Genomic DNA, 27,467 nt, shown 5'->3' with positions numbered 1-27,467 from the left:
GGACCGAGGAGGCTTCATACAGAGGGCAAATAGAGGACATTGGTTCTGGAACTGCAACACACTGTTAAGATTGAGAAATATACTTTTATCGCATCAAGCCACTGAGATGTGAGTGGCATAATTACAACAGCATAATTTGTCTATCCTGATGAAATCCTAGCCTAAGGAAAATTTAAAATACATGGGCAATCCAGTAAAAGTTGAAGAACCTAGCTAAGGGAAAGATAACAATGCAACTAGAGTCAGTAATTCAAACTGACTTCGAGAGGGCAGAGCTGCATAAACCTTCCCACAGGGAAGCCACAGCCAGAAGGACCTGTAAGATATTCGGTAATGGTAATCCAGTCCACCCCAGGAGATTTAGGAATTGTGAGTGTGAACGTGTCAGATGGGGCATCTGCAAAGGTATTGCAGGATGATACCAGGACAGAGAGAAAAGAAAGACTGAGCCAGATACCTACGTCTTCATTGCAAATGGGAGAATGCCTGGGAGTTTGTGAGATCGTCGATAAGAAAGAATAAAAAGTCACCTCGCTGGGTCATAGAAACCTTAATGGATGAGGGGTTGTACACAAGGGTGAGAGAGTAATGGCTCAGAAGACCATTGTTGATCTAGAAAAAGGTAGTTCTCAACTCCAGACCCTGGAGAATGTGAGTGTTAGAGACAAGGGGCTTTATAGGAAATGGTCTTTCATTTAAGATTTCATTTAAGACAAGACTATGAAAGATACAGGAAATATATTTGCCATAGATTGTAGATTGAAAGGACAAAATTGAAACTAGAACAAAGCAGCCAACTGAAAATACGCTTTGGTGACAGTTAATAACAAACTTGACACTGCACAAAATTGCATCCTTGACAAAGAAGCAGACTTGAGAAACAATCCCAGAACACGCAGAAAATGAAAAGCTCTGAATATGAAAAAAGAAATCTAACCTTTGAATAATAGATGTTTCTAAAGAATGCTTGCTGTTAATAACAAGCGAGACAATATATGTAAAACTCTTAGTGAGTGCTCGAAAAATAGCACACGTGATGAGTATTTTCATAAAGTACATTTCACAAATGTACTGTCTTTTACCTGCACAGAAGACTACTCAAGCCCGAGCATGGTGAAACTGAGGCAGGAGAACTTCAAGCTGAGGAGGGAGGCATCTCAGACAAAACAAGGAGATAAGTCTAAGTTTCTCCCTGAGGTCAATAAATTAAACCCAATTCCTTCGCAAACCCTTATGATGATAACCTATGATAGTATTTTCTCCTTCTCTACTATGCCCTCATACATACTGCAGGCCACTATCACCAGAGACTAACTGCATTTCACCCCATCTTAGGATTTTTTCTAAGAGAAGTATAATTTTTAAAGGTGATGTTAAAAAGAAAGCCATGAATAATATACCATGTTTTCACTCGTGCGTCTGAGGAGTGGGGTTTAAAAAATTGGGAGAGGGAGTTTCTTATCAACTTGATAATTAGGGGGTGATGAAAATTTTAAGCAAAAAAAAAAAAAAAGGTTTTACAGTTTTCAATTGAATATGACCAATATTTAAAACCAGGGTAGGAGAAAGAAATTCTTGTCTAAAAACCACAGAGATGAAATGGGTAAGTTTGGTTCCTGGCAAAACTCATGAAACAAAATGAAGTCTAGATATGTCTTCAATAAAATATTCAATGTTAACAATAAAAAATAACAAAAGTGTACAAAGGAGTGAATAAAAGAAAGATTTTTTTTAAAGGAACAAAAAACTTGGTGGTTTGTCATTTCTCCATAATGTTTAATATTAAAAAAGAGTAGAATGAACTTATGGAGTATCGTGGAGAAAATTACCCAAGAATTCCACACTCTTTCAACGTTATTTTCAATGTATGATGACAACAGAAAAATATTTGAGTTCTTAGAAAATCTACCAAAAGTTGCCCTAAATGAAAAATTCACTAGATACATGACTATTAGCGGGACCGGGCAAAATACATGGGATGTTATTCATACAAGAATTTCATTTTTGTTTTCCAATGTCCCTTTAAATTATTCAGAGGGTCTAGTTTTTCCCCTACTGTGGGAAGAAAACTCAGGTGGGTCCATGTCTTCTCTGGTAGGTAACTCTTAGGTAAGAAAAAGTTATATAGTGACTTTAAGTGTCAAAAATCTCCCTCACTTGGGGCGCCTGGGTGGCTCAGTCGTTAAGCATCTGCCTTCAGCTCAGGGCGTGATCCCAGCGTTCTGGGATCGAGCCCCACGTCAGGCTCAAACTCTGGGAGCCTGCTTCTTCCTCTCCCACTCCCCCTGCTTGTGTTCCCCCTCTCACTGGCTGTCTCTCTGTCAAATAAATAAATTAAAAAAAAAAAAAATCTCCCTCACTTAAGAAGCTGGACATCCAGGGCTGATAATTCAAACTTGACTGAAACTCTCCTTTCCCCTTGCTCAAGTGCACTGCAGACTGGAAGCACCCTGTTGGGGAAGGGACACAGGCTCTTTCCTCACCTAGCACTTCTATGCCTTCCTACCCATTTGACTAATAATGGGTTCCAAACCCTTGCAGAGCTGGGGTGGGGGTAAAGGGAGGAGAGATCAAAAGAGCAGGAAAGTTCTTCTAGGAATCTAGCTTGGTCGACTTCTGAATCTGGCAGATGTTTAAAGGACTCCAATCAGATAAACACAGAGAAATAAATTAAAGTAACTATAGTTTGGTGATTAAAAAACAAATGCAGTAGTCAAAATTGCTTTAGAAGGATCGCTTTTATTTTATTTTTTAAAAATAAATACAAGATAAACAAGCAGAATTAGAGTAATATATTTGAGGAAGGTGGGAGGCAAACGGTAGGTAGGATAAACGAGGCGTGAGTACCTTTTTTTTCCGTGCTGTCCTATGGGGACGCGCACTGGCCACTCATGCCGCCACGCGGATTTCCTCGAACATGTGGCCAGCTCACCACTGTGAGACCCCAGCCTGCTCTGACTGAGGTGGAACCTTTCAGGCAGCTGGTGAAATTCTAAGGTTAGTGACTAACCTGCCCTTTTTCCTTTCTTAGAGAACAGGTAGTCATTTACCACTTTCCCACTCGTGCAGAGGATTCGTAACATACCATGCACTGGCTGCAAGGACTCAATTTAATTTTTCCTCTGTGGGCTGGGGAAACTGCATAATTTGTTGGGTCTAATGCAAAATGAAAATATAAGCCTTTTTAAAAAAAATTACAAGGAATTTCAAGACGGTGACAACAAAGCATTAAACCAAATGTGGGGCCTTCCAAGTGAAGGGCTCTGTGCAAAGCCAGCCATGGTTGGGGATTACTGGCTGCATTGCAATATGGCTCACGCTTCTGCATTTCTAGTTAGAAATGACCTCAACTTCTAAGTCATAATCATTTAAATACTGTTTATTACTTGAAAAACTTTTATAAGTAACCATGGATAAAACATCAAAGACCAGATTGAGATTGCAGAGCTAAATATAATAACCTTACAGCTTTGACAATGTAAGCTGTAAATGTCAGAAATGAGGTGTGTAAGCATAGGAGGAAAATAGCTTGGAGATAACCTCACTTCACCTCAAGGAGGTGGTGGAGATAATGTAACAAATTCGTGGATAGAGACCTCAGTGCCAAAAAGTTTCAATATTCCAACAGAAGAATTAAAACATGATGAAAAGAACAAAAATTGGAGGAAGGATTAGTATGAATAAACAAAAACTTACCTTTTATATCAGAAAGTCAAGAATACTACCTAAATTTGATAATAAATAGATGAATCGTAAGTTAGCTAGAGTTATGGAAAAAACTGCCAAAAGAACTAAAAACAAACACAGTTAAGAGAAGTGTCTTTGTAGATGCATCTATTCTAGGAAATTGTTGATCAAGTTCTTCTATACTCTGATTTTTTTAAACATGTGCCCTGATTGTTTAATACAAAATACTAGAAACTTTTTAATAAAAATAAGTTAACCTCGGAGAGAGCTCTGGTATAAATTTATTCAAGAAGATGGTTGTATGAAAATCATGTGTATTCCCTTATTTTGGTTCCCAGAGCCTGCCGGTCGTATGGGCAGCACTGTTGAAAGGCACACAGCTGCTCAGTGATGAAAGGTGATTTTGCTTATTAAAAAGCATACTCGATGATTTTTTAAAAATCCAGTAATGTATACCTTCTAAAGTATATCCAATGTAAGATGAGAAAGCTTAGAAACAAAAGCAGAAGAAGATACACCAGGATACGTTCGTACAAAAGAAATGTAGGCAAGTTTTCAAGGAAAGATGATGGCATGGCCCTTCTCCCAAAATGAAAAAAAGAAAAAGAAAGAAAGAAATTAAAATAATAAAAAGAGTATTTTCTTTTTTGCTTAAGTGTAGGTTTTTTTCTGTTACAATGATACTGGATTAGGGGCGCCTGGGTGGCACAGCGGTTAAGCGTCTGCCTTCGGCTCAGGGCATGATCCTGGCATCCTGGGATCGAGCCCCACATCAGGCTTCTCCGCTGGGAGCCTGCTTCTTCCTCTCCCACTCCCCCTGCTTGTGTTCCCTCTCTCCCTGGCTGTCTCTCTCTGTCTAAATAAATACAATCTTAAAAAAAAAAAAAAAAAACGATACTGGATTAAAATATTTAAAAAGGGCATCAATATGCCGCCAATAGTAAAACCAAGAAATATTTTAACTTTTTGCTACAAACTTGATAAAGTGTCACATTCAACTAGATTGGTTGAAGTGAAAGAATAAAATCGAGACTTCTCACATGGCCTAAAAGGTCCAACACCATGCTTGTAACTCTACGTTCTTATCTTTCTACCTCTCACTTTCTTTCAGTTCCTTGAACATGTCAAGCTTATTCACCCATGTGGGCCTTTGTACTCGATGTTCCCTCTGCCCAGAAAGGTTTTCTCCCTCATAGTTCACAGCTACTCTCAGGTCAGAGGTCACTTCCTCAGTAGCCAGCCCTCGTGGTCCCCATCATTGCAACTGGTTTTATTTTCTTCATTGTATTTGCAACTCCCTGAAATGATCTTGTCACATATTTCCTTGTGTGTTTATTTTCTTTCTTTCTTTTTTTTTAAAGATTTTTATTTATTTATTTATTAGACAGACACAGCCAGCAAGAGAGGGAACACAAGCAGGGGGAGTGGGAGAGGAAGAAGCAGGCTTCCAGCGGAGGAGCCTGATGTGGGGCTCGATCCCGGAACGCCGGGATCACGCCCTGAGCCGAAGGCAGACGCTTAACGACTGCGCTACCCAGGCCCCTTGTGTGTTTATTTTCTAACTCTCATCTAGTGTGGAAGTGACTTGATAGTAAGGATCTTGACCGTAGTGGACACTGGTGTCTGTGTGTACCTGACACAGAATAGAAACAGTGTAAGTATTTATGGAACGAGTGAATGAGTCTTGAGATGAACACTTGATCCCTGTTATTGAAGAGAACATTTCAAAAAATGGATAAAACGTTCCATGTTGAGCTGGTTGGGACCAAAGATGTTGGTGGCCTAAGGGAAAGTCAAAATCTCTAGAGAATCCAGAAAACATAGATTCCTCATGTTTGCTCTTCTAATCTAGAGGAAGTTGAGAGGGGCAGGACTGCAGATAAGGAAAAGAGGATCAATTCAAATGTAGGAGTGGGACGAACTGCTTCCCAGTGCCATTTTGCTGGGGCATTACATAAAACAATAAGGTGCATTCCTGAGTCAAGGAATAATTTAAATCTTGGGAGTGACCCCCTGACAGAGGTGCTGGTCTCTGCCATGCAGAATGTTTAAGGAAGTTGTGCACAAAGAGAGTAGGAACAAAACCAACATTAGCGACTGTTCAGCTGGTGTTTACTTCTTCCAGCCTGCTGAAGGACTGAACAAGGAAGTGAGAACCACCAACACTGTGTGCACACTCAGGTGTCGGGGCAGTATACAGATCAGGCAAATTGGAAGTGGAGAATTCAAGAAGATGTCACCTTATTGTTTTAGATCTAACAGGAGGCTTGGATCTAATAGATTTAATGGAAGTCTTTTTTTTCCCTAAAGATTGTATTTATTTATTTGACAGAGAGATAGAGAGAGAGCACAAGTAAGCAGAGCGGCAGGCAGAGGGAGAGGGAGAAACAGGCTCTCTGCTGAGCAGGGAGCCTGATGTGGGGCTGGAGCCCAGTGTGGGGCTCGATCCCAGGATCCTGGGATCATAACCTGAGCCAAAGGTAGACGTTTAACCAACTGAGCCACCCAGGCACCCCTAATGGAAGTCTTGGAAGAAATTGTCTCATCAAAAGTTAATATGCTGGAAGGGCATTTGGTAAACATAGTGACCCAGTAGGGAAGACTGCCCATTCCCCCCCAATCCCAACTCCTACGCTTTTATTTAAAAAGGTGATTATTTAGTTGATTACACTTACCTTTTATTAACCTGGAATTTAACACACACACGCACACACACACACACGATCTAATTTGTGCTTTTACAACACTGTCTTTGGTCCCAATACTTCTATTAAATAGTCTATTATTTCTCCACTGATTGGCAATACCCCATCTATCATTATAGATGCTTTCTGTAAATAGGTTTGTTTCTAAGCTCTACATTCTCTTTCACTGGCCCAGTTGTCTTTCTATGCATCGATCCTACATTGTTTTATTACAATTTGCTTGGATATCTGGTAGGGTGAGCACCTCTTCTTCACCACCTCTTCTTTTCTTCTCATTCTTTTTACCTCTCTTTTCCAAAATTGCTTTGCTCTTTACTCTGTGAAAATTCTGTGAAAAAAAATGTTTGAATGGCATCAAATTTATAGATTAACTCAGGAAACATTGCCATCCTTATAATACTGAATCTCCTATCCATGAACATAGTGAAGTGTCCCATTGTCTTCAATCAATTCTTTATCATTATCTCCATAATGATCTTATTTATATCCTGAAAAATAAATGAGAAAGACACAAACCCCACTGAAAAATGGGCAGAGGCTATGAAGAAACAACTAATACAAGTGGGAATCTTGTTGTCAAGTCGAGAAGACATTCGGCTTATTGGTAACCAGGGGCATGCAAATGAAATGAAAAATACCATTTTACACCATATAATCAGTAAACATTAAAGAGTTTGATGGTATCGAGTTTTGGAAGTGATACTGAACCTTTTAACTCTACTGATGGATCTATAAACTGGTAGAACCACTGTTAAGTATAACTTAATGTAGTTAAAAATGCTCATACACTAATACTCAGTAATTTTACTTTTTTTCTCTCAAGAAACACCTGCACAATTTAAAAGATATCATTATTATGTAAAAGCTAAACAGCTGTCTTTAGTAGAGGAAGAGTTAAACTGTAGTTTAATTATATAACGTGAAGCTATTCAGCAGCTGAAATGAAGAAAAGATCAGCTCTCCGCTCAAAAACATAATGTGACTAATAAAAACAGGCTGAAAAATGAGATGCCACTTATATAGTTTCTATGAACACAAAATACTAGTGTATATGTTGTTTATGGATGCATATATGAGTGATAAAAGAACAAAAAGTATAGGGGATGACAAAAAACAATTTTAGGATAGTAGTTGGTAGAGAAAGAAAGGGAAGAAAGGAGACATGAGCTGGATTTTCTTTTCTGTAAAATTTATCTTGGAAAACATAAAATCAAAGCAAACATGGCAAAAATTATCTGTCAGATATGGGTAGTGGCATATAGATGTCTGTTATATTTTCACCAATTTTCTGTGTTTTAATTTTGCATAATTTGTAAAACATCTTAGATTTGGGGCTGAAATAATACTAGATATTTAGATGTTGTAACACAGTAGATTTCTAACCTAACTCCATTTTGCATATAAGCACAAAATACTTTTGAATTGTAAATAGATATGAACAATTTCAAGAATGTGATTACGGCATAAATCAAGGCAAGATTGGACTTGGTTTTATTCAGAAATTTACCAATGTTTTCCCTCATTTTGGAATAACCTTCATTATAGCAATGGCCTTTCTGCTATTTGAATTACAATGCAGAACACCCGGGTCGGTTCAAATATGTAGCTATTAGGCTTCTACATATGGGTTTAAGCAAACCACTATTTCATTATGGCATCTAGGATAGTCATTAACATATTGAATTTTATAGTACATCATTGTAACATTTATATTACTTGTAACAATCATAACTATGTAGTGGTAATTATTAGAAATTACTTTCATTTTGCCTATATAGGTTAGCTAGTTATTGTATCTAGTTATTTTTTAAGATTTATTTATTTATTTTAAAGAGAGGGAACACGTGGGGAGGGGGCAGGGGCAGAGGGAGAGAGAATCCCAAGCAGACCCTGCACCAAGTGCAGAGCTGAACACGGGGCTCGATCTCACGACCCTGAGTTTATGACCTGAGCTGAAACCAAGAGTGGGACGCTCCACTCACTGTGCCACCCAGGTGCCCCTATTTATTTACTTATTTATTTATTTTTTTTTTTTTTAAGGATTTTATTTATTTAGTTGACAGAGACAGCCAGCGAGAGAGGGAACACAAGCAGGGGTAATGGGAGAGGAAGAAGCAGGCTCATAGCAGAGAAGCCTGATGTGGGGCTCGATCCCATAATGCCGGGATCACGCCCTGAGCTGAAGGCAGATGTTTAACGACTGTGCCCCCCAGGCGCCCCCCTATTTATTTTTTAAAAGATGAGATATGAAGGTAAATGCTATTATCTGTGGATTTCCTTGCAGAATAGGGAAGGCTGTCATAAAGGATTGAGAAGCACTGGGCTGGCCTCGTCTTCGGCCTCACCACTATCTCCCCATTTACTCACAGGCTTCAGGAAATCAAGTGCATTAGGACAGGGAGGAGGCAGGGGGTAGTTTAGGGATATGGTAGGGGATGTGGACTCCCTGAGTCTGGAAAGATAGAGAAATGGCAGTTTTTGTAGTGACAGAGACTTGCTCTCTGCTCCCACTGTTAAATAGCTCTTGAGGTGCCAGGAGTTGCGGGGAACGTGGATGCTCTGGAGAGGATGCTTCTGAGGGCCAACCCTTAGCCTGTAGGGAGTAGCAAAGCCCAGCAGATGGAGCCGCCATGATGACGGAGCGCCGCTGATCGGCCAACCTAACAAATGGGCACTTGAGGCAATTTAATTGTATTTGAAAAAAATGACAAGAAAATGTGAAGTCTCATAACTAAGACGGATGAAATTGAGTCTATCTGTTGGGGAGTAATGAAAGGATACTAACCCACAGTATGGGAGAAGAGAAAACATTTAATATTGACTGGCACTCCGTCCCTCAGTAACCCTGGCTTCACCATTATCTTTCCCCTTGGGCCTGGCCCAGGCGTTTCTTGCGGCCAGCTCTCACTCTTTCTGTTCAAATTCTCATCCTGTCTCCCCTCTTCATCCCATTCTTAGGGAACCCAAATCTCTGTCTTCTTTGCCTACAGAGAGAACCTGAAAAGTCCTTGTTCTTTATCATCAGTACCAATTAAAATTTGTATCTGTCTCCCCTACTAGCATCCCAGACTACTTGTGAAGATCATCTTGCATAAATTAAAAGGTTCATGAAGGGCTCTCGCTCATTAAAAGTGACTTTACCCCGGAAATAATTTATCCCCGAATGAAATAATTTATCCCCTAGAATGAAAATTGCTGCGAATTTGTGGGAGGTATAATTTAGAATGTAAAGAAAGCTGTTGGAGAAACAGACCATATTTCTGCATGGAGAGACTCTATATTGTAAGAAGGTCAATTCTTCCTAAATTGATGTTTACACCTGAATAAGTTCCAGATGAATCAAATGTTAAACATTTTAAAAATATATAAAAAAACTAAATTGTAATGAATCTGGATAGCAATGCAATCTCTGGAGGAGTAGGACACTCTAATATTTTTTTAAAAAATGGGGAAAATTTGACTCTCGAAAATTAACATCATTGTATTTAAGAAAAATCAAAATACAGTGGTTAAAAATTTTGTAGCAATTATGATAACATAGGCCTATTTCTTAATTTAATGAAGGGTTCATATAAATGTAAACAAAGCAGAAAGGCTGTGATGTATAAAAGGACAAACCTTTAGACAATTAACTAAAGAAGAAATACCACTAGTTAATAATTACAGAGAAAATGTTCAAATTCTAGTAATCAAATGAATTTAGATTTTTTTTAAAAAGACCTCTTACTTCCAAACTAGCAAAAAATATATATATTTTTAAAGATTTTATTTATTTATTTGACAGAGAGAGAGACAGCCAGCGAGAGAGGGAACACAAGCAGGGGGAGTGGGAGAGGAAGAAGCAGGTTCCCAGCGGAGGAGCCTGATGTGGGGCTCGACCCCATAATGCCGGGATCACGCCCTGAGCAGAAAGCAGACGCTTAACCGCTGTGCCACCCAGGCACCCCAGCAAAAGAATATTTTTTAAATGTATAACAACATACTGGTGAGTGAAATATCCCTGCTACGCATCAATGAGTTATATAACTTGCTACAATTATTCATAAAAGTCCTTAAAACAGGTCACACATTTCAGCTTAATGACTCAATGTGAGGAGAATTTATGCCAAGGAAATAATCTTAAAATTTCCATACAAATTTATTAATTGCAGCATTAATTATAAGACCAAAACGCTGGAAAAAAAATCCTCATATCCAACTGTTGGGTAAACTGACTTATGGAATATCATATCGTTCCTTTTAAATGACATTTAAAGGAATTCTGTAACAACATGGAAATGTTTATGGTAGTAAACTAAAGGCAATGTGGGTCAATAAAAATATTAAAATTTGTCTAAGCTAATTGTTGATTAGGGAAACAAACATTTAAAGACAATGACCTATCGCTACACACCCACCGGGTTGGCTAAAATTAAATAGAGCAAAAATACCAACTGTGGATGAGAACGTGGCCCAACAAGAATGCTCACGCAGGCTTATGGAAGTACAACTGGACCTGTTGGGCACCATCTAATAAAGGTGAAGGTGTGCATACCCAATGACCCAGTCATTCCATTCACAGGTACAGACCCCAGGGAACCCCCCGGCATATGAGCACCGGGGTACAAGAATGCACAAGAATGCTCATCGCAGCAGTGTTTGGAATAGCCTGAAACTAGAAATGCCCATCACCAGCAGGATGGATAGATTGTGGGTTCCTTGTGCAGTGAGACAGAGCACAATAGAAGGAACAAATGACAGCTTAAACATCACAGCATAGATTATTTTCACAAACATAATGTTGAATGAAAGAAGCAAGTCATAGAAGAATATGTGTTTATTATTTCACTTATGTGAAGTTCAAAAATAAATGAAATGAAACTCTCTTGCTTAGAGATGCATACAAAGGTGGTAAAACTATAAGAAATGTGGAACAGTCAGGAGAATCGTACCTCCCTCCGGCGGGCTGGAGGAGTTGTGCTGGGGAAGGAAAGTAGGAAAGTGCAGGACTCCTCTGGCTCTGGGAGGTGTTCGATTTCTTGACCCGGGATGTGATTGAAGATGGAGACAGACACTGGAGCGATACATCTATAAGCCGAGGCACACCAAGGATTGTCAGCCATCACCCGAAGCTGGGAGAGACTCATGAGTCTCCCGTAAAGCCCTTAGAGGAAGCCAACCCTGCAACACCCTAATTTCAGACTTCCGGTCTCCAGAAATGTGAATAATTTTCTGTTGTTTCAAGCAACTTAGTTTGTGGTATTTTGTTACAGCAGTGCTAGGAAACTAACACATCATATTGTCACATTAAGAATTATTTATTAAGGGGTGCCTGGGTGGCCCAGTCCATTAAGCATCTGCCTTTGGCTCAGGTCATGATATCAGGGTCCTGGGATTGAGCCCCAAGCCGGGCTCCCTGTTCAGCGGGGCATCTGCTTCTCCCTCTCCCTTTGCCCCTCCCTGCGCTTGTGCTCTCTCTCACTCACTTTCTCTCAAATAAATACATAAAATATTTTTTTAAAAACAGAATATTTGTTAAAAGTTTCCAAGAATTTATATTTGAGGTCTCTAATTTCTTGAATAAATCACAAAATCTAAAATAAAAAAGTACTCAAATCATCCTGCTTTATATATTCTCCGGGAAAGTTACACTCAAAGATACAATTCAGATATAAAAAATAAAGATCTCCTATTCAGAAAAGAAATCTATGTGGCACATCTAGTTGTACCAACAGGTCCAGGGTCAATTGTAAATGTCCAAGTACATTAAAAAATAAAGGATGTGGTTTGTTCCAAGTTGGCCTGTAAAATTTTCATCCTGACCCTTTGATTCTTTCCTTACTGGAAATTCTCCAGTGTCTGAAGTGACCCTGCATTTGGCTTCTGGGAAGCCATTCTTATTCATTCCATTTCCCTCCAGAGCAAAGAAGGGCTGACCTGGAAAGACATCTGACCCAAAGCTTCTCCAGGGAGGAATACTGATGCACATGGATGCCTCCGTGGGAGACCACCTTTGGTTATAATTCTGCTCTCTGCAAGCTGGGAGAACAGACAGCCTCTGAGTTTATAGAGCAAAGTGCCCTCAGAAACCTCACTGGGGGGCTGATTTTGTATAGGATGCTGAGCACGTGTGTGGGAATATTGCTCCTTCTAAGTAGGTTCCACCTGATCACAGGATGGAAAAAAAAAAGGCATAAAGGAGCAACACATGCAAAACAGATTTTTTAAAAATTCACAAAATGCAAGGTGATTTCTCTAGTCCTTTCAAGTTTTCAAATACAGAAAGAGAGCAAAGTACAGGGAAGATTTCTTCTAGAAAAATCATTAGGTAGGATAGTACAGTGGTAGGAGATTTTGAAGCCAGGCTGTCTGCTTTCAAACCTCCGTTCTATCGCTTCTTAGCTTGATGTCATTATTAGCCTCTCTAAGTACAAATTTCTTCATCTGTAAAACTAGGGTAAAAATTGCACCTATTGCAAAGGGTTGCTAGGAAGATTCAATGAGGCAACATATGAGAAGCATTTAGCTCAGAATGTTGCAAATGGTAAGTGCTTAATAAATATTAGTTGCTGAAATAATAATCATCACAGTAAAAAAACCTTTCCAGATTTAAACTTGAAGTAGCTATAAAAATTTCCAGTAGAATTGATTATAGAGTAGGCCCCCTCGGGGTCAAAGCGTTCACCCCATTAAATTAGGCAGAGAAGGAGAATTTCAGCTTCTTAAGTTGACCGTTCTAGTACTTAACATGCTCTATCAGAAAAATAAAATTCACTTCAGTTTCCTGGTGTGTTAGATAAGTGGGTCTTGTTAAGTAATTTCTGCGGAGCTTTCCAAACAGTACAAATTTGTATTTCTAACAACCGTTATCAGCCATAAATCAAATATGTCTCTAAGTCACTCTCCTTCTTTCAATGAGTATTTCTATTATACTGGCTTCTACCCCTTTCCAAGCAAAATATGACTTTTAGTCAACTTGGTGGTCACAGGGTTTGTGCTTTTTGTTTTTGCCCGGTTGTACTCCAAAGGAGCCTTAGACTTGGGTGGCTCTAGTATCCGCTGTTTGCAGTCCAAGCTGGGCAATTTCCATACACTAACGTTTGCTTGGACCAAACTTTCCGGTTTCCCCCCCTTTGAAAGAGAAGAAAAACATGATTTAGTGAAACATTCAAAGAAATTGATGATACTTAAAGCCACTTGTATGAACTCCAAAGGGTTGCAATATAAACTTTATTTTCAGTGAAATTTGCTATTTTATCGATAAAAGCTATTTAGTTATAGGAATCCCTTTGTATTTCCCAATCCACCTGGGGATGAGAACTAAAACTCAACAGAGCGCTCCAGCTCTCCCGCGGAAATCCTCCGTTCTCCCCCCACCCCTACCCAACCCTGGTACATTTGCTGATTGTCCAGGAGGTGGCACTGTTGTTTCAAACGCCTGGCTTCCCTGGGGACCAACAAAGGACCCTGGAAAGAATAGCTTATGTAAGGCGGTCAGAGGTTAAAAGGGAAGCAGCGGGAAAAGCCTTGAACCTCGGGAATAATGGCAAAATATGTTTACGTAATTGTCTTCCTCAATCTCCCTTTCTAGGGGCCAACGTGAACATGAAGACCAACAACCAGGATGAGGAGACGCCCTTGCACACGGCTGCCCACTTCGGCCTCGCGGAGCTGGTGGCCTTCTACGTGGAGCACGGGGCCGTGGTGGACAGTGTGAACGCCCACATGGAGACCCCGCTGGCTATCGCCACCTACTGGGCCCTCCGCTTTAAAGAGCAGGAGTACAGCAGGGAGCACCACCTCATCTGCCGCATGCTGCTGGACTACAAGGCCGAGGTCAACGCCAGGGATGACGACTTCAAGTCGCCGCTGCACAAGGCGGCCTGGAACTGCGACCACGTGCTCATGCACATGATGCTGGAGGCGGGCGCCGAAGCCAACCTCATGGACATCAACGGCTGCGCGGCCATCCAGTACGTGCTGAAGGTCACCTCTGTGCGCCCGGCTGCCCAGCCCGAGATCTGCTACCAGCTCCTGCTGAACCATGGGGCTGCCCGGATATACCCTCCGCAGTTCCACAAGGTGAGGCTACGGCCAGGGGTGCCCAGTGCAGAACCCCGTAGTCAGCGGGGTCCCCAGACGCATCAGGGAGGGCTTGGCCTCCCGCTGGTGCTAACTTAAGCTTGCTTGAGGCTTGAGTCTCCCGCTAACTCCCTTTGACTCCCCAGCTGACCTCACATTGACACACACGACTCTGGCGACTGGGTCCTGGTCCAAGTCGGTTTGAAATCTGGGGCTGAGAGCTAAGAATGAGAACAAGAGTGGCAAATAATTTTTCGTGGTTTGTGCGAGCCCCGGTCAACAGCTCACAGCTTCTGCCGGGTGGGAGCTGAGAAAGACCAGAAAGTGACTTTAAATCTACTGCAGAGGCCAGTGGTGTCAGATGGGCAAATACTTGCCGTCTTTTAAGCAGAATGTATTTTAAATTAAATATGAAATTGTTCTTGCTTTAAATTTTGATCTGTGCACTGTCACTTATAACTTGTTCTTTCTAGACTATTCATGCTATTCATGCCAGGAATAAAGAAGCATGGACTTCGGGGTCAAACAAACTTGGGTCTTGCCACTTCCCTAAGAATTTAACTTTGAATTTGACTCCCGAGCCTCAGACTCCTCCCCTGTGTGATGGATACACTCTGCCCTTATGCCTTCGCAATAATATGCAGATGTGGTCCTACATTAGAAGGAAATTAATCTTACTAGTAACACACAAATATACTCAGAGCCCAGAGGATGGTGCAAACCGTTCTTTACTCTTTCTCTTGCGTAGCTGTCAGTCCTTGCAGAGTGCCTGCCCCAGCCCCAGCCCCAGCCCACATCTGCAAGCACCTCTCCTTTGGTCTATGTCCATCTTCTTGCACCACCTACATCTCATTAGTCAAGCCATCTTCATAGTGCAACTTCTAGAAGACAAACGATTGATCTCTTTCTACTAAGGCTCACTCCAAAAAGCATAATTTCATGTGTATTTATTTCCTAAGGCCACCTTCTTTCCAGAGAAAAGGATGGAGAGGGAGGAAGGGCATGGAGGTTTCAGAGAAAGGTACCTGCCTCACTTTGTCTGTGACTAGTCATAGACTTCTCATAAGCTTGCTTTGAGAGTGAAACAAGATAATATTTGAGAAGTGTTGGCACTGTGCCTGGTGCGTGGCACTCATTAGAGAAATGGCAGCTGTCACTATTGCTATTATTGCATATATGTTGATCAGTGGAATCAGTGTTCTGGGCCAGGGTTTGCCACAGTGACCTTTCTAGCCAGGAGAGACAATGTGTGAGACTGCCCAGAGATGAAATGTTGTGTTTTAGCCTGACACTCACTGCTGGTTGACTGTGGATAAAACAGGTCTCTGCAAAAGTAGCTAGAAAACCCTTTTCTCATTTTCTGCTTTGACAGCCAGATTGAGGAGAATAGGCCTTCGCAGAGAATTTCTCCTCTCCAGTGAGAAGGCTTGCAAATGTGAAGAAGGTCCCCAGGTCCTCTGCTTTTCCCAAAAGCATTCCTCTGAGAGGTAACAGTGAGGAGGCTTAGGAGCAGAGGCTAAGCGAGAAGTCCTGGCTTGGCCATTTATGTGCATTACAATTCCTGAACAAGATCCTTAGCTCTCAGATTTCAATTTCCTCATCTAAAAAACTGAAGGTAAAAATACCAGCTTTTCCAAAGTGTTTCAGGAATAAGTGGGTAAGATGTGTCTATCAGCTGGCCCAGCAGTGGCGCTCAACAAAATTGTTTCCTTTCCTCTTCCTCCTCTCAAAAATGTATGCCTCGTCTACTGCAGGAGTCTGTCCTCCCAGCGGTACTTCGATGGCTCCACGAGCCTATAACTTCGCTGTCGGATGATGCCTTCCAAGGACATTCTCCAGAGTTAGCGTGTTCTCATTCCGCTGTGTTTGGCTCCTCTGAGCTCCTCGGTTTGGCCATATGCTAAAGAGATTTAGGACGGGATTGGCTACTGGTTGATGGCTGGTATTATAAACATTTTTGTTGCTACCCAACAGACAGTGTGAGGGAACTGGCCCCCTTCCAAAGGAAAACTAGAGAAAAACTATTCCATTTACTATGCAGATGCTTCAAAGTGATTTAGCACAACTACTCCACAGCCCGACTTTCCAAAGAGAAAGTCATCTTTACGACAAGTAAATGACTGACTCATTTATCCAGAAGATAAAGTGATTTGTTCTCTTGTGGATGGGGAATTCAGTTTCCTTATTTACAAGGAACAAGGTCAGAGCTGAAGATGCTGTCTTCCAAATACAAAGCAAATTTGTAGAGGGTGTATTTCACTGAAAGCCAATGTATAAATTACATAAGGGAAAAAAAAGAATTATAGGGTCTGCAATTGCTTTCCAGGGTACAAAAGGACATTTGATTTTTTTTCTCTCGGCATAATTCAGAAGGAAGTGACACCCCAGGGAGCCAAGATTGGGTTTTCTTGTAGGGCAAGAAAGACATTTTTCTAGGGGAGGGAAAGGTATGTGAGGGTTCAGGGGAGGTAAGGATGATTTCTGCTGTTGAACAACGCTGCAAATGAAGCCCAGAATACAGGCAGTCTCTTGGATCATTAAGTGCTTTTCTGCACACAGATATATCGATATAAAAAGAATTTCTCAGCCGAAGTGGTTTACAGAGGTGGCACTTGGTTTGGGAGGATGGCAGGGAGATTTATCTTGAATCTGTTTTTTAATTTATGCTTCCAGGGGCCAGATGAGGAGGGCAAGTGTGTAGAGGTCTCTCCAGGTGCCACCACTGTAGAAAGAAATTTTTGTCCGACTGTTCTTCCATGAAGAGAGAATAGAGACACCAGAGACTCACAGAAAGCGAAGTTCATTGGGCATCTTCTGTTTTCCAGGAGGACAAAGAAGAAGCAGGAGCTTCTCCCCCTGAGTCCACAGGAGTCCTTTCTCATTTGACTGTCAAGGTTCCTGGTAGGCAGGGTAGAGTGATGATTTGGAGTGTGATGACTCTTAAGGATCTCTTTTGTCATTGTTGCCCAGTAGAATAATTATTGAGGCCTGAAGACGGTGTGTATAACTGTCTTAGTTCTGGAAGAAGCCTGACATGCCGGTGAAGAGAACTGGGAGGCTGTCAGGCTCCTAACGAAGCCTTTCCTGCTGTGAGAACCATCTTCTGTCAGCAGAAAACATAGTGGTCAGTGTCAGCAAAACCTAATGCCAGCCCTGGGAGCTTGGACTTTGTGCATCTAAAGACTACAAGTTAAGAACTACTTAATTTTTTTTTTCCAGCCAAATGAAAGGTAACCAGTTATCTCCCTGTGATATATGGGAGTATGCCAGGTGCGAATGGAGGCACCAGATGTGTGACGGAAGCTCCTGAAATATGAATGGATAATGTTCTTATATCCATAACTTAGTTTGAACTATATCTGAACGGGGATTGAGAATAATGTTGCAGAATAAAAAACACAATGCTCAGTTAAATCTGAAGTTTAGATATATAAGAAGTACTTTTTAATATAAATATGTCCCATGCAATATTTGGGACACGGTTACACTAAAAATTCTGTATTGTCTAGCTGAAACTCAAATTTAATCTGGCAGTCTATATTACTATTACTATTTGTTAAATCTGGAAACCCTAGTCGGGAAGTAGGTAATGTGTTGCAAGAAGAGAGTAACTTTTAGCTACATCTCTTCTGTGATCAAGATGTTGGCAGGAAGGGGAGAGTAAGGAATATCTGGAGACGAATTACCTGTGTTAGGTAGGTGGCCATCTTGTCCTCACATATAACCGGTGCAGCTTCCATGAAGAGTGAGTGGCTAGGATATTCGTGTAGAACAGAGGCCAGTTTTCTGAGTGGCCTCTTAAGCCATATGCAGAGCCCCATTACATGCTTTCTGATTTCTCCATACTTTTTGGTTTTATAATTCCATTATGAGTATACTTTCGATTCAAGCCTTGGATTAATTTCAGCTATCATCTCCGTATTAGCGACTCTTAAATGTAAATCTCTATTTTGGGTTATCAACTGATTACCCATGTACTTCTCGTCACAGATCATCCTTTCAGAAAGGATTTATCTGGAGGTCTTTAGACAAGGATGTGGATGGAGTTCCCGATGGTTGCTATGTTTATATTACCAGAAACAGCTTTACATTCGAAAGAGATTCTTTTGAAATTTCAACAAAACTCAGCCTCAAATAATTATGATAAAGAGTGTTTCTTGTTTCAAATTATCTGTGCAATGAGACTTATGCCCTTAAACTACTAATTTCACTGGCCATTATCTAAGAATTAAAATAAAGTAATCAGAATATATTTGAAAGAGCACTAAACTCTGATTAAGAAGACATGAGGTTAAGTCCTCATGCTTCCTCTTACTGTGTGCCTCTCTGGTTTTCAATTACCTTGTCTCTGAATTAGGGGGTGTTGAATAATCTGTAGGGTGTTTTGTAGCGCTAACGTTCTATGATACTATTAGAGTAGTTTATAGCTAGTGTACAAATTAGTCAACCTCAGATTTTGTCTCTTTCACCTGGAGCTCCGTATCTGTCATTCTTATCCCAACTCTAGCGGAAAGAGCAGCCCCAGTTGCCTTAATTTTCTAAGACCAAAGTGCTCAAAAATTCCCGCCCTAACAGACAACTACCGAGATGGAAGTCCTTCTGTCTACACTTTTCTGTAGACACGAAAATGAGGACTCTTCAGAGGTCCTTTAGCAATGGGTCTCTGGCTCCCACCTACCTCCCCAGCCTCTTATGGGTTGATGATATAGGATTGCTCTTGATGTGGTTAGGCATGGCTGAAAAAGCCACGGTCAGCAGCTCAGCTCTGTGCGCTGTGCCCAGCATATGCGTGTGAATGGTTCCTTTGCGTCACGCAAGCATTCATGCTGTGCTCATTTGGACCCGGCCACCATCACTGATTTAGAGCTTCAATACATACAGTTCGCCTGTGATGGCTTATGCCTGTGCTTAACTATGGGACAACGGAAAGCAGATGACTGCTCGAAATGGACTCACAGTGGCTCACAAGAGCTGAGAAATGATCAGGAATGGTACGAGCTGGTTGTTAAGTGCAGCCATTACTAAAAATTAAGTCAATGTACAACAAATAGAGTATACTAAAACAAAGGTAATAGGTATTTAAAACACATTATTTTCTAATTATTTTTTTTGTATTTCTTAAATTATTTTACTCTACATACCTATGTCCTTGATGTTACATGGGTCCGTCATACCTGTGTGGTGGAAACATTGTGTAATGATCTGTTACTGCACATCTCTTCCCAGCCATGCATTCGGCGACCTCAGGTTGGTAGCTACGAATAGGCCAAGGTGGGAGCATTTACACCACAGAAATCAGCAAATGCTACTGATCAGACTTTGATTTGTTGCTTTGCTAGGGTCTAAACCTAAGAAATTAATGGAAAGAATGTTACTAATACATATTAAACTTCAAAGTATGTAGTGTCTGCAGCTCTGACATTGTGAATAGCACAAAAAGTGTGGAACTATGATCCCAGTGCTCAAAAACTATTATATATTTTAACAAAAAAGTAACTCATGTCATTGACTAATGAGTGAAGTTCCAATATAGGTCTTTACTGTTTCACATTTGTGAAATAATTATTCTTTCATGTAATAAAAATATCAACCAACATTCATGTAACAACTTGTATTCTTCAATTGCAGACATAGATTTTGGCTATGAATGTAATCCAATGTCCATACAAAATTGATACAAAAATCAGTGGAAGCATTCTGTGAGAACCAATTAACTATACAAAATAGGAAATAAAGAGTACTAGATATTTTATTATTCATACGCTGTGGGCTGCACATTCTTTATATTAGTAAAAATTTTTATCACATTTATATACATATAAATATACTCACAGTTTTTTTTTTCTAGAAAGCTCATTATTGAACATTTTTTTGTATGCCACTGACTCAAACCTTTATTTCAATAAAACTCTGTTATTACTTCTTGAGACCCTCTGGTTGGCCTGTTTGCTGGGGCTGACACAGTCCTTTATTGAGGCCAGGCCTCCTGATTTGAAATTATGCTCCGATAGATTCTTACAAATCTTTCTTCCCTGATATCCCCACCCTGATGACCCTGTTTCATCTCACCATATTTTGTTGTTCCTGATTCCCATTGGGTCTGGGCCATTGCAGTTGGGTTTTGCTGTGTTCTATTAGAGGAGAGCTGCCATCTCCTTTGTCTCCTGTGTTTGTAGAAGTTCTGCTAAAATAAAACCCCTACCAACCTCTGACCCCAATCGTATTCCATTTAACCTACTGATGAGTTGGGCGGAAGGCTGAACTTGCTTGCTTAACTGTGGGCCTAAAGAAAACCTGAATTCTTCGTTCTTCTGTGTATTGGCGTCCAGGAACAAGCTCTTTACATCAGGCAGAGCCCCATAGTTTGGGGATGCAAATTTAATCTTGGGGTGGAGTGTCAAGAAGCTTGATGTGGTCCCATAGTTCAACATATTATATATAATCAGTTTTATTAGTAATAAAAATGACATTCTGATCTCTGATTATCATCTTTGTCTCCTTTTTTAATAGGTTCTAAACTCAGGAGGGGAAGTCATTTATTTATAGCAAACCCTGTACGCTGTGATGCCAAGGTCTTAAAGTTGAGGATGGGTCAGCCCTAGTTACAAGTGTGCATCCATCTGCTGTCTGTCCCCCATAGTCTGAGCCTTCCCTGTTCGAGTCCACCCAACTTCTGGTACCCTGGCCTTCTCATAGGTCTGGCGGTATCTAATCTATCTTCCTTTCCCTCATCTTCATGGCTCTGGTGATAACCTGGCTTCCAATGTTCTCCTTACTTGATGTCTTTGACTCTGATAGGCCTGATTTCCTTTTGACTTTTGGAGTCATACAGGCCTGAATTTGAATCCCAGCTCTGTCATTTACTAGCTAAATAAACTTGGGTTTAAATTTTCTCCATTTTAGATTTTACATCTGTAAAATGGGTATAAGTATAGAACTACTCTGTTTGAAGATTGAGTAAGGCAAATGTGCAAAGATTTAACATTGTCCCTGACACAAAATAAGTACTCAAAAAATGAGCTATAACTTTTTTGCTTCTTCCTCTCTCCTGCCTGTTAGGATACCTCAGGCTTTGGACCATGGACGTCTACCATTTCCATTTGTTCCCGTTCAGAGTATAATATTGAGCTGTGTGGTGTTAGCCAGCACGTTCTTTAATGGGGCCCAAGTCTTCACCTCCATCTTGGCCTTCTCAGTGAAACGTTACCGTGCACATTTTTTGCTGACATTAAGACATTACATGTGACATCTCCTCCTGCCGATGCTCTGACATCCCCAAATTAGGATGCCCTTCCAGTTTCCTCCTTTCCATCAGTGCCCCCCTCATATGTCCTTGTTCTCGTTGCCTTCTTTACTCCCCATAGCTGATTAGTCATTAAGCCCACCTTAGTCTTTCTCAGAGAGCTTCGGCTAACCTTCATTCTCATGACTGACAGTGACGCGCGCTGAGAAGCCGTTTGGTGCACTCCCATTCAGCCTCCTCACGGCTCTCTGCCCTTGATATCCTTGTTTTCTCCTTTGTGCTTTTGCTCATGATGCTCAAGGGACACGTGATGATCTTTAAGCCAGTCTCTTATTATTTACTGACTTACACTGCTCGCTCTTTGAAATATGTATGTCTTTTCTCTTCAACTGGGTTGTAAACTCCTTGAAGACAAAAAACAGGTCATAAACCTCTCAGAATTACTGTCGTGGTGCTAAACACAGTGCTCAATAAAGGCGTCCTAATGGGATGAATTGATTGAATATAACCCTCTCTTGTTAAGAAAATGTGATAGAGTCCTATTGCCTGTGAAGCCAGTCCCGAGCTCTTCAGACTGGCGTTGCAGGTGGACCATCAGCTGGGTCCATCCTAACATGCTCTTAATATCAGCTCTTTGGGCCCTCCATTCAGGTGACACCACACACACACACACACACACACACACACACACACACAGAGGCACAGACACACACACACTGAACTGGGCATTACATTGATAATCTTTCTGTCTCAGTTTTGCCTGGGGCCTTGAGAGTAGGTTCTTAACAGCCCACATTGAAACCTGCAATGCTGGATCACTTGTGACGACCTTGTAAAGGAGGTGGGAAAACCAGTGTTGTGACCCTTTGCTCCACGACAGTAGGCTGAGGTTGACAGGGACTGGGAAGTCAAGAAGAACTTGTCTTCAGAGAAAGTTGTCTCAGGGCGAAGGCATGTCTCCCTTCCAATGGCAGCAATGTGGGGCTTTCTCCTCATCTCCCGTCCAGTGAGGGGTCTTGAAGAGGACTCCACAGAGAGCTTGATATGTTTTCTGGAGTTCCAAGGGAAAAATGGAACCCATGGATAACTCATGATGAGAAAATTTGAAGCTGAAAGTCTGTGGCTGGGGTTGCTTGTCTGTTGACAAAGGAAAGAAAGTTGAGCAAATTCGGTGTCAAGAGTACTTTGGCTGCAGGTTCTGTGTGGACCAGTTGTGCGGCACCTTGCAGAACCAGCTGGGTCCCTTTGAAATGAAAACAGGCCACACTCAAAGGACTTCCAGAGATGGGTCAGTTTGGCAAAAAGAAGCTGGAGGTGTTCCAGTGGGTAGGGGTGAGGGTTGTAAGGGCAGGATGTGCCTTTCATCAGGCTCCCACCTTCTTTGTTAGGACCTCTTTTTCACTTGTTCCTGAATGTTGAAGAAAGTTAGTGTGATTTTATTAATCTTCCCATGGACCTTGGGACTGGCAGTGTGTTTGAAAACTCAAAAGCATGAAGCTTTGCAAAAGCATTTCCGGGCTCCAAGGAACCTAAGGGGTCCATATGTTCTTGATGTCTCTGTGAGAATGAATGAATCATAGATGTGCATTGAACAAATAAAGGTGTATACTTCCTCTACAGGTAATACAGGCTTGCCATTCTTATCCCAAAGCAATTGAAGTTGTAGTCAATGCCTACGAACACATCAAGTGGAACGTAAAGTGGAAAAGAGCTATCCCCGATGATGACCTGGAGGTAAAGAATCCATTCACTTTCTGTGGTTTTTCACTGTAAAATAGTTCAATAGAAGTACAGAAAATTCTAATTAAAAACTGGTCTTGAGAGCACTTTTAAGACCTACTTAAATGCAATGAGACAAATGGTTATAAAATGCAGGTGTGAGAGGGGCTCCTGGGTGGCCCAGTCAGTTATGGTTCTGCCTTTGGCTCAGGGCATGATCCCGGGGTCCTGGGATGGAGCCCCGCATGGAGCCCTGCATTGGGCCCCCTGCTTAGCAGGGAGTCTGCTGCTCCCCTTCCCTCTGTGTGCATGTTCTCTCTCTCTCTCAATAAATAAGTAAAATCTTTAAAAAAAATGCAAGTGTGAGAATAAATAGATGTACCAAGTATGTAGTGTTTGGGAATGTCTAGAGGATTTCTCCATTTCAGGGCAAGTTGAACATTTGTGTAAAGGTGACAGTTTTACTTTCTCCTCAATAATTTCGATGATTTAATACTACTACTAATAATAGTAATATTTGAGATTGCTTATATAATATTTTTACCAGAAGACTAGTCATTCATGTAGATTATTTCATTTGTTTTTTTTTTTTTAGTTGTATTTATTTATTTTAGAGAGACAGGGAGAGAGAGGAGAATGAGAGGGAGGGACAGAGGGAGAGGGAATGTCAAGCAGATGTCACACTGAGCCCAAGCCCCACAAGGGGCTCGATCTCACGACCCTGAGATCACAACCTGAGCCGAAACCAAGAATTAGACACTTAACCAACTGTGCCACCCAGGCACCTCTATTTCATTCACTTTTAGTTATCTTGAAGACTTTAAGTGTATTAAAAATCCTTAATGAGTCATGCAGAAAGCCATCGACAGAACTGAGTTCTCACTCTGCAAACGGACCTCGCTGCCTTGGTGAACCAGCGCCCCCACTGAGCCTCCCGTTCTTGGTTTCGGCAGTCACAGTCTGTCTCCAGCGTGTGGAGAAGTACCAGGCACAGAGTGCAAAGCTCATTGGGCTCAGAGGCCGATGGCTTCAGTGCGATCGTACTCTGCTCCTTTTGAACTATCTCGCCGTTAAAAAGTGACTTATAACTTTTAGTTAACGTCATTAACAGAACAAATATCTGAATGTATGGGCCACATAAGGCACATAAAGGATATACAGTAGTATTTAGATTAATTTTGAATTGCTGCTTGGATATGCGCTGGTCCAGGCAGTTCACATGAGTATATGTTATCTCATTTCCTGGGTTTCTGAATTGTGGTGTGTTATGTCCTCTCGTCTCCCTTTTCTCCTCACGTATCACTGCCTCAGCCCCCATCTCAATTTTATGTTTAATTTTTCTCATTGTCAGAGACCCTAGAAAGTTTCCATTGTGTATAAAGTAGGGACCAAATACATCATTGTTGATTTCTACTGATGGAAACTCTGGGGCTTTTCTGACTCCAACCTGTCTTGCCTCCCTTTGCAGAGATACTGGGATTTCTACCACTCTCTCTTCACGGTGTGCAGTAACTCTCCAAGGACTCTCATGCATTTATCGAGATGTGCCATTCGAAAAACGTTGCACAACAGATGTCACCGAGCAATTCCTTTGCTTTCCCTCCCATTGTCATTGAAAAAGTACTTGCTTTTAGAGCCAGAGGGAATCATTTATTAAGCCTTATGAGACAGAAGTTCCCAATCCTAGATATTTAAGTGGACTCACCAGGTAGACACAGTTTGCATAAATAAAATGGTACTTGGGTTGATTATAACACTTCAGGGATTTCAAAACACTTGACAAACTCTATGTCATTAATCCTAGCGTATCACAGTGAGGGGAAATAAACAAGAAGTAAAGTTAAGGAATTCTCAAAGACAAGAATGTATCCAGAAGATACTGACAGTGGTAATAACTAATGTGTATAGTGTTTTTACTTGGTGCCTGATATATTTTTGTAAAATTTTCATATATCATCTCATTTGAAATGGGACCCAGTTTTTCTTACAACCAACCTCATTCTCTCCCTTATCAGTAATAGGTTTACATTACTGTTCAGTTGGCAAAATCATAGGCTTTGTGATTGGCCTCTTAATCCCAGTGGCTTCCAGCCCTTCCCACCACCATTTCTGCTTAGCAAGGATTATTGTCACTAGTTTTGCAAACTCCTATCCCCCCTCTCAGCTCTTTAACGTACTTTTGGGGAAGAGAGCATTTGAGCCTATTCAAAACAAGGAGATCTCTGAGTTAAAGTAGAAACGAAAAACAAAGACCAGTCCACTTAATAGTCAAAAAAAATGGACATTTCCAACATATGCCCATTGAGCCAGAGACTGGAGATGTGATGAGGGTCTAAAGCGAGGACTCCTGCTCTCCAGAATCTCACCATTTAGCAGAGGATCCGGACATACAGGCAGGGAACTGCCATGTCAGATATCAGGGGCAACGGTACAGGTGCAGACTCAGTTTTAGTGCTTGTGCTTCGAAGTCATGTTTCTGCCCTGAAGTGTGATTTTCCTTTTAAGCATGAATATAAAAGAGTGAACGGATTGTGTGACATAGAGGGAGGTCCCGGGGCTGTTAGTGTAAATGTATTCACTTTCAGTTTCTCTGAACATCTAGAAACTCTTTTACTTTAGTTTGAGTTCCTGTTTAGAATCCTCTTTGGGAAAAAATATTGCACACTCAATGGCTCCCATGTATGCGACAAGAAAGTTTAGTAAGATGTGTACAAGGAAGTGTGTGAAGGAAAGAACTTCAGTTGATGACTTGGTCTCATTGTGTAATAGACTGACATTTCAGAGCCTTTTAGCTGGAAGGTAAGGAACACTTTGCTAGCGATGGCTGGCTACTGAAAGAGCAAATAGACTTTTTGGAAATGGTAAAAGTTTGAGAAACTGGTGGAAAGATAAGTGTGTCAATCAGGCTTGTTAGTTAGTGGGTTGCAGAAAGTGAAATGTAGATGATTAACCTCTGGACCTCAGGGTTTATGAGGCCAACTTTGCTTTGCTTTTTTGTTCTTGCTAATCACTTTTAGGTAAGCTCATTGCCTCTTAACATTGCTTTTTTTTTTTAGAAGTTAGAACAGAAGTAATTAGGCACAGACCAATCCATTTGCCAGTTGTAAGCAGGTTTATTTGTGTGGTTCCTCACCTTTTCTTTTCTTTTTTTCTTTTCTTTTCTTTTCTTTTCTTTTCTTTTCTTTTCTTTTTTTCTTTCTCTCCTTCTTTCTTTCTTTCTTCTTTCTTTCTTTCTTTCTTTTTTTTTTTTTTTTTTTGAGAGAATGAGAGCTTAGAGGGAGAGGGAGAAGCAGGCTCCCTGCTGAACAGAGAGCCGGTTGCTGGGATCGATCCCAGGACCCTGAGATCATGACCTGAGCCGAAGGCAGACGCTTAACCTACTGAGCCACCCAGGTGTCCCTTCTTCATCTTATTTAATTTTAGATGCTTGAGTTTTGAGTAGAAATGATGTCAAGTATTCCACCAGCCCACCACCTAGACTGTGCTTCTACACTGGGATTCTCATATGCCCTGTGGCCTGTAGGAAAAATCATGGGTAGTTACAATAATATTTCTGATTTTCTTCAGTCTTCCTCCGATATTTTGAGATAACTAATTTGTACTAAAACAAGATCTGTATTGTGGAATAGGATGCTGAATTTGTATAAACTATTCCTATAAAAACAGTGATCCTTCAAAAAATTGTTTGCAGCAAGTGGTGTTGGAACACATCCCAGAATGCTGGGTGGGGGCGCACGTTGCCCTCACCTTCGGGAATATTCTGGCGGAAAAATTTGTGATGCGGTGTCTTTGTCAATAAAACGCTGAGGACAAAGGGAGAGGGTGTTCCTTGCATTAGGAAATGTTTCTCAATCTGCTTGCTCGTGCTTAAACATTTTATGTTAATTAGCGCATAATACGTGCCTATTTATTTTGAATTGTTTACTCATACATTTAAAGTTATTTCTCTTTATCTTTGAACTTTTATTTAAAGGACTTAAATAAAGCTGTTTCCTTTCATCTTTGAGAGCTGTTTATCTACCGATAAGACTTTTTCCCAATTGACTATAGCA

General features: G+C 41.0%; 1 protein-coding gene across 1 annotated transcript in view; it reads left to right on the top strand.

Annotated features, from left to right (window-relative positions):
• Positions 1-26,594, top strand: part of ASB4 (ankyrin repeat and SOCS box containing 4) — a 58,659-nt gene extending 32,065 nt beyond the window's left edge. Inside the window, exons 3-5 of the mRNA XM_008686269.2 lie at positions 13,963-14,453; positions 23,317-23,430; positions 24,884-26,594. Coding sequence (XP_008684491.2) covers positions 13,963-14,453; positions 23,317-23,430; positions 24,884-25,072 — 794 coding nt within the window. The 3' untranslated portion in view covers positions 25,073-26,594. The remainder of the gene's footprint in view (positions 1-13,962; positions 14,454-23,316; positions 23,431-24,883) is intronic.
• Positions 26,595-27,467: the final 873 nt, after the last annotated feature.

This window comes from Ursus maritimus, unplaced genomic scaffold (genome assembly GCF_017311325.1).
Source record: "Ursus maritimus isolate PB19 unplaced genomic scaffold, ASM1731132v1 scaffold_3, whole genome shotgun sequence".
NCBI classification, from domain to species: domain Eukaryota; kingdom Metazoa; phylum Chordata; class Mammalia; order Carnivora; family Ursidae; genus Ursus; species Ursus maritimus.
Note: the sequence above shows the minus strand (reverse complement) of the source record. Positions and strands in the feature narration are given on the sequence as shown.